This window comes from Rhinolophus sinicus, chromosome 15 (genome assembly GCF_057876585.1).
Source record: "Rhinolophus sinicus isolate RSI-liver-muscle chromosome 15, RSI-T2T, whole genome shotgun sequence".
In the NCBI taxonomy this organism is placed as follows: domain Eukaryota; kingdom Metazoa; phylum Chordata; class Mammalia; order Chiroptera; family Rhinolophidae; genus Rhinolophus; species Rhinolophus sinicus.
In genome coordinates this window covers 96,280,326-96,293,927 of record NC_142515.1, presented here as the reverse complement: position 1 = coordinate 96,293,927, position 13,602 = coordinate 96,280,326, and the positions used below count along the sequence as shown (strand labels likewise).

The window sequence follows — 13,602 nt, the reverse complement described above, 5'->3', positions numbered from 1 at the left end:
TTGTAAAACCAATCTTGAATTTCATACTTATCTCACAAGTCAAGAGCTGTCATTTAGTCCTTCACTATGATATAATTGTTTTTTAATTAGATTTATAGGAGTGACAATGGGAAGTCAAATTACATAGGTTTCAAGTGTACAATTCTATGATACATCATCTATACATAACATAGTGTGCTCACCACCCAGAGTCAGTTCTCCTTCCATCACCATATATTTGACTCCTTTACCCTTTTTTACCACCTCCTACCCTCCCTTACCTTCTGGTAACCACTAAACTATATTCATAAGAAACCTGTTTGGTTTTTTTTGTACTATAATCTACGCTTAGAATAGGAAAGTAAATAGGTTCTTCCTTGTGGCCTGCAGAAGAAATATAGCTCTGTAAACATCTTGATTTTAGCTCAATGAGATCCATAATCTGTTTCTGACCTCAGGAATTCTAAGAGCATATATGTGTTTGTTTAAATCACTACTTTCCTAATTTTACATGAGCATGAAAAATTGAAAACAAATTTTAAATGTTTTTTATTTTTAAATCACAGTTGACATTCAATACTACATTAGTTTCAGGGCTAGATCATAGTGGTTAGACATTTTACCTGTGACATTATCTTCCCGATAAGTCTAGTACCATTATACAATAAAATTTTGTTCAGAAAACTGAGATAAGTGCCTTGATTCATTCATTTAGCCTCCCCTGAGTAAAGGCATTTTGTGCTGCAGCAAACAGTAAGCAAAATAAATTTATCATCAGTTTGAAGAAATTCAACTCTTTGGCTGGTAGAGAATGTCTTACTGTATAAAGGTAAATGTGCTTCTGATTTTGATGCCTTTGAAGCATTAAGATAGGAAAAGTAATTCATCATTTTAATTTATGTCTACCATTTACTTTAAATCTTCGTGTCTAAATTTCTACATCTTTTAAGTTCATGTTAATTCAAACATTCATTCTTTTCAGTTTTATCCTGTACAATGTTCTCTCGAGTTTCCTTTCGACAAAGTATGAAATTACAAATCAGTTTGTGTTTGTGTACATATATACGTGTATATGTTTATTTGACATGGAAATGTAAGCAATAAACACACACATACACATACACATACACATACACATACACATACACACAACTTCACCTTTGAACATGTTCTTTGGACTCAACAAAAGATGTCCCACACATTTAACTTATTTCTTGCAACATTCATCTGAATACATATTGACTATTCCACATTATCTTCAGAAATAAGGAAATTGAGGCTGAGGTATAGTGAATGTTTAACAATTACATGAAAAGGCCATTAAGTTTACTCTGCACTTTCTTGACTTATACACAAAACGAAACATGAGGTATGGACTATAATTTTGGTATGGTTCTTTTTATTCACCAAATTGTACATTTCAACTATATACCATCCACATTATGTAAATATACTCCAATTAATTACTTAGAAGGAAATAAAACTGACACAGCATCCATCACAGTAGGATACAGAGCACAGGTAGCCGATTCACACTGGGAAAAAAGCAAAGTGTGATATTGGATATAATAACACTAGAAGTGAATTACACATGGGCACCATTCCTCCTTACTCCAATGAACAATAAATATTTTGCATAGTAATACGATGTGTGGTTTAAAATTTTGCTTCATCGTATTGAAATTCATCTGTGATTTTAAAGTGGTGTTATTTCAATATAGTTATTACAATTTATCTCTCAATTAAGACTCTTCTTGGAGACATATATTTGATAATCATTTTGCCAGTGCCATCGTGCCCACCAAGCTAAAAGAGAACAGGATTCTAATGAGGAGAATAAACCCAGTGACCATCTGTAAAACATACTACTATGTTACAGTGTATATTATCAGGAAGAGCATATAAAGGAATGTCTAACACAAAGTGAAAAACAGTAGTCTCAGATTTCCCTGATTTATCAAATTATTAAAATTGCCTTGGTCATCAAGTGTAGTTTTTTTATTTTCAGTTTTTTCTATTTGAGTGCTATTACTCATGACAATTCTCTTAGGAAACAAAAGAAAAATTATTTGGTATGATATGCTGTTTGAGAAAAATTATTCTTAAAAAAACCTATATCATTACATTAGATAAATGAGAATTTCCAAATATTTCTGATCCACGGTTAAAAATAAATTTGGGATAGTGAAAACAATGAAGGGAAGAGCCGTTGGATATCTGTGAGAGCCGAAACCTGAATTGAGTTACACATGTTGAATAGAGGAGGCGTGTCAAAAGAAATGCAAATTCCAGAAAATAAATAGAAAGAGCAAGTTCTATTTCCATAGTCTGAAAATAATCATAATATCTGACTTTGAGCCTTTGACCTCTGCTTTCATGGATACTTCTTCAGTCTTTAGACAATTGGTCTATTTGTGGTTAGCTTCACAAACAATGCTTTTAGAGCCTGTATGATGTCTTTATTCCTGAGACTGTAGATGAAGGGATTCAGCATGGGTGTGATCACTGTGTACATGACCGAGGCTGTAGCACTAGAGTGTGCATTGTGGGTCACAGCAGAGCAGAGGTACACTCCCAGCATAGTACAATAAAATAAGAAGACAACTGAGAGGTGAGACGCACAAGTAGAAAACGCTTTATACTTCCCCTGAGCAGAGGACATTGCACGTATGCAGGAAACGATCTTGCAGTATGAGTAAAGGATACAAGCGAAAGGACCAACACCAAGCAGGAGAGCTGCAAAATACATCACCATGTTGTTAAGAAAGGTGTCAGAACAGGCAAGTTGGATCATCTGGTTGAGTTCACAGAGAAAGTGGGGGATTTGCAAGTCTGCACAGAAGGACAGCCTCAGCACCATTAAGCTTTGTAATAAGGAATTCAGGATACACGTGATCCAGGACACCAGAAGCAGCAGTCCACAGAGCCGGGGGTGCATGATGACCGTGTAGTGCAGGGGATGACAGATGGCCACGAAGCGGTCATAGGCCATCACGGTCAAGAGAAAGACATCCAACACTGCAAAGAGTATGAGAAAATATATCTGCGTGATGCATCCTTCATAGGTTATGACTTTGCTCTGTGTCTCGATGTTCACCAGCATCTTAGGGATGGTGGTGGAGGTGAAACAGATGTCCACAAAGGACAGGTTGGCCAGGAAGAAGTACATGGGCGTGTGCAGGTGGGAGTCTGAGCTGACGGCCAGGATGATGAGCAGATTTCCTAACACAGTGATCAGGTACATGGAGAGGAAAAGCCCAAAGATGAGGGGCTGCAGGTCTGGCTCCCCTGAAAGTCCCAGGAGAACAAATTCTGAAACTCTTGTAAGATTTTCTGGTTTCATGTGGTGGAGGTGACTATGAGGATAGATGCAAATAACACGATTAATTTTAACACAAATTTGCATTACTCACATATTTGAAATGGTACAAGTTATACTTTGCAGTCAGACATTAATTTTAATATTTTGTGTATGGATATGGTCCCTTTATGGGATACCCAGGCCCAACTCACATAGGGCTGACCAGGTTTCATGTTTTGTCTAGGCATTGCGTATTGCATACTCAAGAACAAAACTTCCTACAATTCAATGATGGAGAAAGAATATAGAAGCAAATAATAAAATTACATATTATTTTTGGTGGTGACAGGTGGTATGGAGAAAAGGAAAGACGGTCGAAAGCAGAGAGTGACTGCAGCATTCTGTTTTTCATGGATCTGTAGCTAAGGCCTGCAAACAACGCGACATTTGAACAGAGACCTGAAGTAAACGAGAAATTCTGAGGTGTCCTAAATTAAATCACAGCGGGACTGGATAGTGAGAGAAAGAGACAACAGTAGTTAACCAGCTAGTAGCGATGAGCCAACTAAAAAGACTGCTCACATTCCTGAATGAATGTTGGATCTTTGAATCAACTTCTATAGCCACCACTAGATGCCACCACACCCTGCATGTACATGGACTTTTATGACTGTTGCCTATAAACAATCAAAAGTAATAAATCTTTCTTCCTTACAGATTGTGCATCTGTCCTAGAACTGTGCCCACTTCACCTTTCCCGACCCCCCTTATTGTAGCCAATGTAAATTCTTTTGAAACTTACATCATTCTTCCCAAAAACATATATAAAAAATCCCATCAACTCCAGGACAGTGGACACATTTGTCTTTTCCACCTAGCCCTGGTGCTGGTGGTTTATGGCACAGGACATGGTCCTTTATTGGCTAGCTTTGGATTAACAAATCCTTTGTGTTAGAAAAGCTTTTGGCCCTGAAAGGTTTTTGTTTATTTAATAAAGAGAGGAAGGGAGATGCAAGTTTATGTGGAGAAGTGTGTGCACGCAGACGCATTCGCCAGTGCAAAGCTGCTGAGGAATATGCTTGTTTCAAATGTTCAAGTCAAAAAAGGAAGCCTCTGTTTCAGGTGAGAGTGAGGTAGATGATGAAAGAAGGTGTCAGAGAAAACTAGGGAGTGAAGTGGCCTCACTGCTACTGCTGAAATCTCTGGCACAGGGACTTTCTCGTCCACACTACCTCTTGCATTTTATTAGTCTTATTGCAAAGGTGTCCCATGCATGGAAATATTAGGTTGGTGCAAACATAATTGTGGTTTTAAAGGTTAAAAATAATTGCAAAAACTGCAATTACGTTTGCTCCAACCTAATAGGTCCCCTCCTTAATACCTTTGTTTCATTGAGTTCTGGCCCCTGTATTGCAAGATTTACCAGGAGTATGTAAGCCCTAGTTTCCCTTTTCTAGGGATTGCTCAGACCCAGAACTCGCTTTCTCTCTCTCTTTCTCTCTCTCTGTCTCTCTCTCTCTCTCTCTCCCCCAACAGACACACACACACACACACACACACACACACACACACACACACACACGCATGTGCACACACAGAACACCATACCCTTCTGTTTGTGTTATTTCCATGTCTGTCGTCTGTCTCAGGCCCAGCCATACTATTTCAGCTAGAAACGGCAACAACCCTCGATGGCCAGATCAGTGATCTTTCCCCAGTGTGCTGTAGAAATAGTCCCCAGCAATTCCAATTCTTAAGCCTGCCATGCACAGGTAAACTGTTGCTCCATGTTGGAATGGCAATTTTTTGCTACATTTAAAACAATCTGTCCAATGGGGGGGGGGGGGGTGATAAGAATGACGTTGATGAGGAAAAAGAGATTCAATAAGCTCAGGTGGTCCCTGAGAGACTATGAGGAAGAACAATCTCCCTTGGTTCTGGCAGCTCTCCAAACCTGATGACATTTCCTTGATGCCCAGATAAACAATAAGAAACCCAAAATAAACTTGTCCAAAAGACCAAAGTACTGATACATTTATCGTGTCAAACACCTTTCAGATTGTACACCTAAAAGGACATGAACAAAGGGATAAACCAACACTTCACACACAAAAATATATTAAGGTTCAAAAAAATTGAACATTTTTAGTAGCAAGCAGTAGATTTGTTTTTCTTGTGCCTATTCTTATTATTTGAGCAATTCACTTTTATGTGGCATGATTGGGGTGAGGCTGGCCCCTTTCTCCTTTTTCCTCTGACATCTTTTCTATGTTATTCATGGGCTTTGGGTTTTGATCCAAACCCAAACTTTGGGTTTGGTGACAAACCCAACGGGCACACTCTGGTCCTGGTTCTGGTCTCCATCCAACACACAAATACCTCCCCAGGCCATGCTTTGAAGTCCTGCTCACACTCTGACAATTCTATCTGTTTATCCTAAATAACTTTCTTCATATGATTCTGCCTGAGGACATTACTGCAAACACACATTGATTTCATTGTTCTCTGTCCTTGCTGTTACGCTGCATGATGCAGAGTAGGAGGGATTTCACCTGTTCTGTTCACTTTTGCATTTTTCACAAACACATGTGAATGCAACATATGTGCACTTATATAGGAACAAATCTAAGAATAAGAAAAGTGATAAAATTAAAAGAATGAAGGGATAATGAAACCAGGTTAAAATGAGTAGGTTTAAAACAACCCTAGTAAGCAAAATTAAATGGAGAATCAAACACTAACTGAAACAAGATTTTAAAACACCAATTTAATGATATTAACATGGATTAATAATTAAATTGTCAAAGTACTAGACATAAACGAATATAATATTTAATATCCCTGGAATGTTCTGTCACACAGCAGATGACCAGTGATTGTTGGTTTAATGAACCTGGAATTAAGTCTCAATATGTATGAAGATTTGCAATATGGCAAGCTTATATTTCAATTTAGTTAGAAAAGGATGAATTGTTAAATAAAAGCTGGCTTAAATGGCTATCTTTCTGGAAGAATATGAAATTGGTTCCCTTCCCCAAACACCATACAATAAATCAAATTTTATGACCTCAGTGTAAGGGTAACCAATACATTTTTTATGACATCTAGAAACCACATATAAAATTTACAGATGTGAATATCCATTATAATTAAAGCAAGAACCTCAGTAGTAAGTGATGTCAGAAGCATAGCGGCATGAGGATGTCTTCAATCTCTCCCCTTGAAGCTACAACAAGTTGAACAGCTATAATTCAACAAATGATTTCCTGCACAACACACAAATATGACTGAGAGATCCCCACATCAAAACATTTCAAGATGAGTGAATTGGGGAAAACAGAGGAAGAGGGAAGAGACAAGAGCAGAGATGGTAGCCACAGAAACAGCAGGGATCTCACTGCCCATCCCAAGACAGGGGACAATTTAGGCTGCAGGGGCACTCTCTGGTGCCCCGAGCATTCTTGCCTGAATGAACAGCATGTAATATGCTGAACCCAGAGATTGAGGCACACTGAATCCAAGAAGCAAACAGAACCCCTAATTATCTCAATCCAAAAAGGCCTTCTCCAAGGCACATTACATTAAAACTGCAAAAACTAATGACAAAAAAAAGAAAAAACTATTGAAAGATCCAAGATGGCAGAGTAGATAAACACTGTGCCTGTGTCCTTCCACAAACACAATAAAACAACAACTAAATTATAGAACAAACAACCTGGAGACCATCTGAAGTCTAGCCAAAAAGAAGTCCTATAACTAAAAATTTAAGGAAGAAGCCACATGGAGACAGATAGGAGGGGCCGAGATGCAGAATGGGCCTGACACCCTGTGTGCAGCAGTTGAGAACCAGGAGGGATATCTGGGCTGCATTGGTTCCTGCGAAGGGGCAAGGGACCCCAGCTCCCCACACAAGGCTCCCCAGGCCGGAGTACTCGTACCAAGAAGACGAGCCCCACAACGTCTGTGTGTAAAAAAGTGGTGGTTCTGACCATTGGGTGGGTCAGAAGACTGCGGGAACCCAGACGTCCTCTTAAACAGCCCGCACACAGACTCACTCACTCTCTGGCACTCACCTTGGGCTCCAGTGGAGAAATGAAGACTCGGGACACCTCGGAGACATACTGGGGGACAGACTGAGGTGTGTGGCCTCAGGGAAGGACTGAAGGACAGTTGATATTTTCCCTGTGAGGAGTCCTCCTGTGCACCAGGCAGGCAAGCGCCATCTTGCCTGTGTTGAGCCCGCCTCCCACAGGCCAAATCTGAGTCTGATTGGCCTGGTGAGCTCCACTGCTCTGCCTTGCTGACTAAGCAGGAAATGAGGAGATATTTATAGCTCTCTGTATGTGCTCATCAGGCACATTTCCCTCTTGCTAGCACATGATTCCTCCATGGGAAAATGTTCCAGAATTACGCAAAATTTCCTAATGATTCTCTGTTCCCAAAGACCAGGTTAAAAGTCACATGAATCCAGTTTTTAAATTAGTTCTTCTCTAAGAACTGTCCTCCCTTCCATATCTCTAAATCTCTTAGCACCTCATCTCAACTCTGAGTTAAGTTTCCTCCAAGTCTAAGACTGAGGAACCTGTCTGTACTGGGTCCCTTGAGTCTGCAGCACTGACTTGTGGTGATGATCCAGCCCCTGATTTCTCCACAAAATTTTTGTTCTCCTTTGCAGCCAGGGAGAGTGATTCTTTTGATATTAAACCTTGGGTACCACATGCATTGGCTTCATGATAACTTTGCCATAACAATTAGGAATTTCGTACTTACCTCAGAAGTTAAGAGCTTTGATTTAGCCCCTCATTATAAAATGTTTGTTACCTCTAAGAGATATATTCAGATCTTTTTATGCGCTATAGATGAAGCTTAGCACCTTGCAAGGATTTTCTGGTTTAATTTTTATGAACATGATGAAGTACATTTTTGAACTCCATTCTGTGTTGCAGAAATGGAGAAATTTAGTGATTTCTCCCTATGTCCACACCCTACCCCCTAAAGTTAATATAGAAATATGTGATTGGGCCTTAACTGTAATTATGTCAGGTGCTTCTAGTCAGTGGTTGCCAACTAGAAATGATTTCTCTTTGGGGATGTTTGGCAATGTCTGAAGGGTTACTGCTAAACACGTACAACCCACAGGAAAGCACCCCCCCCCCAATTATTATCCTGCCCCCGATGTCAACAGAAATTGGTGAGAAAATCTAATTTAAACAGCACTTCAACTTCAATGTGCAAATGAATCAACAAGCGTTTTACTAGAAATGCAGAATCTGAGTCAGCAGGGCCTGGGGGCTCAGAGAGTCTGCATTTCTAACCAGCTCCCAGGGGGTGTTGATGTAGCAGATCCTGGTCTGTGGCCCACGCTCTGAGGAGCAAAGCTGAGGTCCTGTGTCAGAGTCAGGGGCAGGCAGTTTGAGCTCTTCTGAACTGAAAAACATATTTGCATGCAATTTTAAAGGAATAGTATATTCACTCATTCCAGAGGCTGTGATAAACTCTGTTTGTTTCTTTCATATAAGGGACCTTGAGTGACACAAAATAATACACTTCTGAAAAGACTTTGTACTAGACAGAATAAGGGCCTCCAAAATAGGTCCACACCCTATCCCCAGTGCCTTTGAATATGATATTTATGTAGCAAGGGAGGATTAGTGTAGAAATGGGACAGAATTACTAATCAGCTGACTATAAGATAAGCCAGGGCCATGCAGGTGGGACTAAGTTAACCACAATGGTTCTGTACTTGTTGAAAAGAAAGACAACAGTGAAATCTGAAAATGTTACATCGCTGGCTTTGAAGATGGAAGAAAGGCCATGAGCCAAGGAATGTAATCACCAGCGATACAAACTGGTTTTGGGGAGAATCAGATTCTCTGCTGAGGCTCTAGAAGGACCCAGCCCTGCAGACATCTTGATATTAGCCCATGAGATGCATTCAAACTTCTGAAATCCAGAACTGCAAGAGCATATATTTGTTTGTTTTAGGCAATTAGTGCAGGAATATTTTACAGCAGCAAAAGAATCTAATACAGACATTAATTCAATAAAATTTGGTGAGGGAACGGAGTTGAAGCCTCTTCATTCATAAACTTCCCTTTATGTTAAAAAATAGCATGAAATAGAAAATAAATTTTAAATAGATTTGGAGACATTCCAGGCAACTACCATGTACAGTGAAGTCATCATTGCTTAAATGTAAACTGACTATGATGCCTTTTTGTCATTAAGATTTAAGGTACAATAGGTGACCTTAATTTCTCCATCATTGCAGTACAGATTTTTTTTCTCAGTACCAGATCCCAGTACCATATCTTTGCATAGGTCAGTCCTCAATTTATATTCCCCGAGTACATGACAGAATTTCTCATTAAAAATATAGAAACCATGACAACTTGTGGAAAAGGATGAGTGTGGGATAGGAATTCCTACTAACTGTTTCAATAGAGAAAGGAAACAGTAACAAACTCAAGAATATGTGGAGCCTTGTCTGTAATGAAATAATTCAAAGAAAAACTATTAGTATTCCTCATCAGACCTATTAAATAACTTTTTCATCAGAATACCCAGCATGAGAGAAGATACTGCAATGGTGTCTCACGAGCAGTTGTTGCAAGGTAGTTCCTATCTCCACTGGTCTGGATCTTTTCAGTGAATACAAAACATGCTCAAATCACCCCATCTTAGAAATTTCACATAAACGTTCTCGCTTAACTGCATCAGCCTGCACACCTAACACTCTATTTCCCTGCTCCCCCAACAGCAAAACTGCTCTGATATGTTTTCATTTTACTTCACACATTCTACAGGGTCACCTAACGGTACATCCATACCCATCACTTAATTGTCAACTATGGTCCCTGTATTGCAGATTCAAACAAATACATCTTTATTAATGTATTAAACAACTTTACTTTAAATTAGCTACTTAACCAAGCAACAAACACGGTGACCCCTGGTCTCTGGGCTAGGCTGATTAAGGTTGCAGTGACTCAGCTAAGAGTTCTCAGGAAGCATCCCCTCTAACTCTTTCCTTCAGTACCTGCTAGGCTCTCACTCACCTGGATGGGGTCTCCGAGATGGAGAACTCTGTGTGGAAGTCAGATTTACTCCCTGGCAGGTTCATGACGGAGACTGAAGCTCTGTCCCCCACGAGACAGCAGGAAGGAGTGAAGCATCAGTTCACAGCCAAGCTTGGAGTCAAAAGTAACACCAACGTCCTGTGCATCAACATGATACAAGCTGAGGAACCACACAGAGGAGGCGTAACAATGCTCTCTGTATCTGCTCATCAGGCCCAGTTCCCTCTTCTTATTCCAACTGCTAAGCACATGTATTTCCCCCGGGACCCCTGGAATAAACAAAAAACAAATTTTTCCTAATGATTCTCTGATCCCCAGAGACCAGGTTAGAAGTCAATGAATCAGTTTTTATGACTCCTTGTCCTGGATCTTGCCTGCTTCTTAGAGGTGTAAACTCCTACCACTTTATGCCATCCCTGAGTTCACATTTTTTGCAAAGTCTGAGGATAAGGAACTGTCAGGACCAGGTCCCTTTGATCCTTAAAGCATTGACTTGTGATAAGGACACAGACCTATAACTCCACACAACTGCTATTCCCTCTTCAGTACAGGGGAGAACTGTCTTCCTTTGATATGTAACCTGGGGCACCACAGTTTTGGCTACGTGACGCATTTGTCAAAATGATTAGGATTTTATACTTATATCACAAGTTAATAACTGTCATTTAGTGCTTCATAAAGGATTTTTGTTCATTATAAGAGATACGTTTAGATACTTTTATGGCCTATATTTTGAGCTCAGCATCTTATAGACATTGTCTCATTTAATTTTTAGAAAAGTCCATTCGATGAGGTGGTATTATTATGAACTCTATTCCCCATGCAGAAATGGGGCTTGAAGGGGTTTACTGATCTGCCCAAACTTACAAACTAATAGGCGATGAGCTTTGGATAGGAATTCTGTCAGAATGCTTTTAGGTTTTGAACTGTGGGCCATTAGTTCTCTACATGAGATGATTTTGCCCCTGAGGATATTTGGCAGTGTCTGGAGAGAGGGTGCTAAACGCCTACAAAACCCAACACACAAAAAAGCCCCCCAATTGTCAACACGAGAACGTGAGTAAACCTAGTGTAGGCCAGCCCTTTTCCAACTTGGATGTGCCTGTGAGTCACCCAGGATTCTAGTTCTGATGAAGAGCCTGGTGGGCCCAGAGATTCTGAAAATCAAACAACCTCCCAGGTGACGCTGATGTCACAGGTCCTGGTCTGAGGATCACTGTCTGAGCAGCAAGGTTGGGGCCCTGGGTTAGAATCAGGTGCAGGTAGTTTTAGGTCTTCTGAACAACAAATTGTAGCTGCATGTCATTTAAAACAATTAGTGTACACATTCATTCCATACATTATTAAAAATTCATTATTCACATGTATTTTATATAAAGATTCATGAAGGACATCATATGATATACTTCTGAGAAATATCTTGTTTGATTCTTTTATATAAGGGCCCGTGGGTGACCAAATAATACATTATTGAAAAATATTTTATAGTAGACAGAATGAGCACCTCCAAAAGATGTCCACATCCCAGCCCCCAGAAACTTGTAATGTGTCATTTTTCATAGCAAAAAAAGATTAAGGTAACAGATGGAATACGTTTGCTAAGCAGCTAACTTTAAGATAAGATTAACCAGGCATCAAAAGCAAAAATAAGTAAATGTGACTATATCAAACCAAAAAGCTTTACACACCAAAGAAAACCATCAATGACATAAAAAGGCAACCTACTGAATAGGAAAAACTTTATCTGATATTGCAAATGATATATCTGATAAGGCATTAATATCCAAAACATATAGATAACTCATATAACTCAACATAAAAAACCCAAACAATCCAATCCTTAGGGCAGAGGACATGAAGGGACATTCTCCAAAGAAGACATACAGATGACCAACAGACACATGAAAAGATGCTCAATATCACTAATCATTGGGAAATGTAAATGGAAAATACAATGAGATACCACCTCACACCTGTTAGAATGGCTATTACCCAAAAGACAACAAATAACAAGTGTTGGCAAGGATGTGGAGAAAAGGGAACCCTCGTACACTATTGGTGAGATTGCAAATTGGTGCAGCCACTATAGAAAACAGTATAGAGGTTTCTCAAAAAATTAACAATACAGCTACCTTATGACCCAGCAATTCCACTCCTGGATATTTATCCAAAGAAATCCAAAACACTAATTTGAAAGATATATGCATCCCTATGTTCACTGCAGCACTATTTACAATGGCCAAGATATGGAAACAACCAAAATGCCCATCAATAGATGACTGGATAAAGAAACTGTGGTACATATATACGTATACAATGGAATATTACTTTGTCATAAAAGAGAATGAAATCCTACCATTTGCAACAACATGGATAAACCTAGAGGGTATTATGCTAAGTGAAATAAGTCAGACTGAGAAAGGCAAATACCATATGATCTCACTTATATGTGGAATCTGAAGAACAAAATAAACAAACAAACAAAAGAGAAACAGACACATAGATACAGAGAACAAAGTGATGGTTACTAGATGGGAAGGGGGTTGTGGGGCTGGGTAGAAAGGTGAAGGGATTAAGAAGTACAAATTGATAGTTACAGGAGAGGAACAGTGATATAAAATAAGCATGGGGAATATAGTCAATAGTATTGTAAAAACTGTGTAGTGTCAGATGGGTAGTAGACTTATTACCCATCTGGGGATAATAAGAGGGATCACTTCATAAATTATATAAATGTCTAACCACTATGCTGTACACCTGAAACTAATATAAAATAGTATTGCATGACAGCTATAATTTAAAAAATCATGGGGATGTATAATGCATCATGGAATAAAGTCAATAATGTTCTAATAACTATGTACAGTGTCGGGTGGGTAGTAGACCTGTTGGGGTCGTCACTTTGTGAGTTATGTAAATGTCTGATCACTATATTGTTCTGTATGCCTAAAACTAATTTAAAAAAATAAATTCTTTTTAAAAGTTCAAAAATAAAATAAAATAAATTTCAAGTAAAAATTTAGAAAAACTGAGAAGACACAGGGTTTTATTTTTTTAGCCATTCCCATCATCTCAGGTTTATCTCTTCCAAAGTGATGGCTTGTCAGCATAAAAGAGGAAATTAAGTCAATTCTAAAAACAAAAAAACAAAACAAAAACCTGAACTAAAAGTGAGTGATTAAAGAAAACACAGGTGAAATGGTTTTTATCCTTTCCTGTCTGACTTATTTCACTTAGCATAAT

The 13,602-nt window shown here is 39.0% G+C and overlaps 1 protein-coding gene across 1 annotated transcript; it reads right to left on the bottom strand.

Annotated features, from left to right (window-relative positions):
• Positions 1-2,374: 2,374 nt before the first annotated feature.
• Positions 2,375-3,328, bottom strand: LOC109439627 (olfactory receptor 7A17-like). The gene has a single exon (XM_019719917.3). The coding sequence runs from the start codon at positions 3,320-3,322 to the stop codon at positions 2,375-2,377; it is 948 nt and encodes a 315-aa protein (XP_019575476.3). The 5' UTR covers positions 3,323-3,328.
• Positions 3,329-13,602: the final 10,274 nt, after the last annotated feature.

Excerpts from the sequence above, each read along its gene's own strand:
- LOC109439627 (XM_019719917.3), bottom strand. The coding sequence starts at position 3,322 with ATGAAACCAGAAAATCTTACAAGAGTTTCAGAATTTGTTCTCCTGGGA.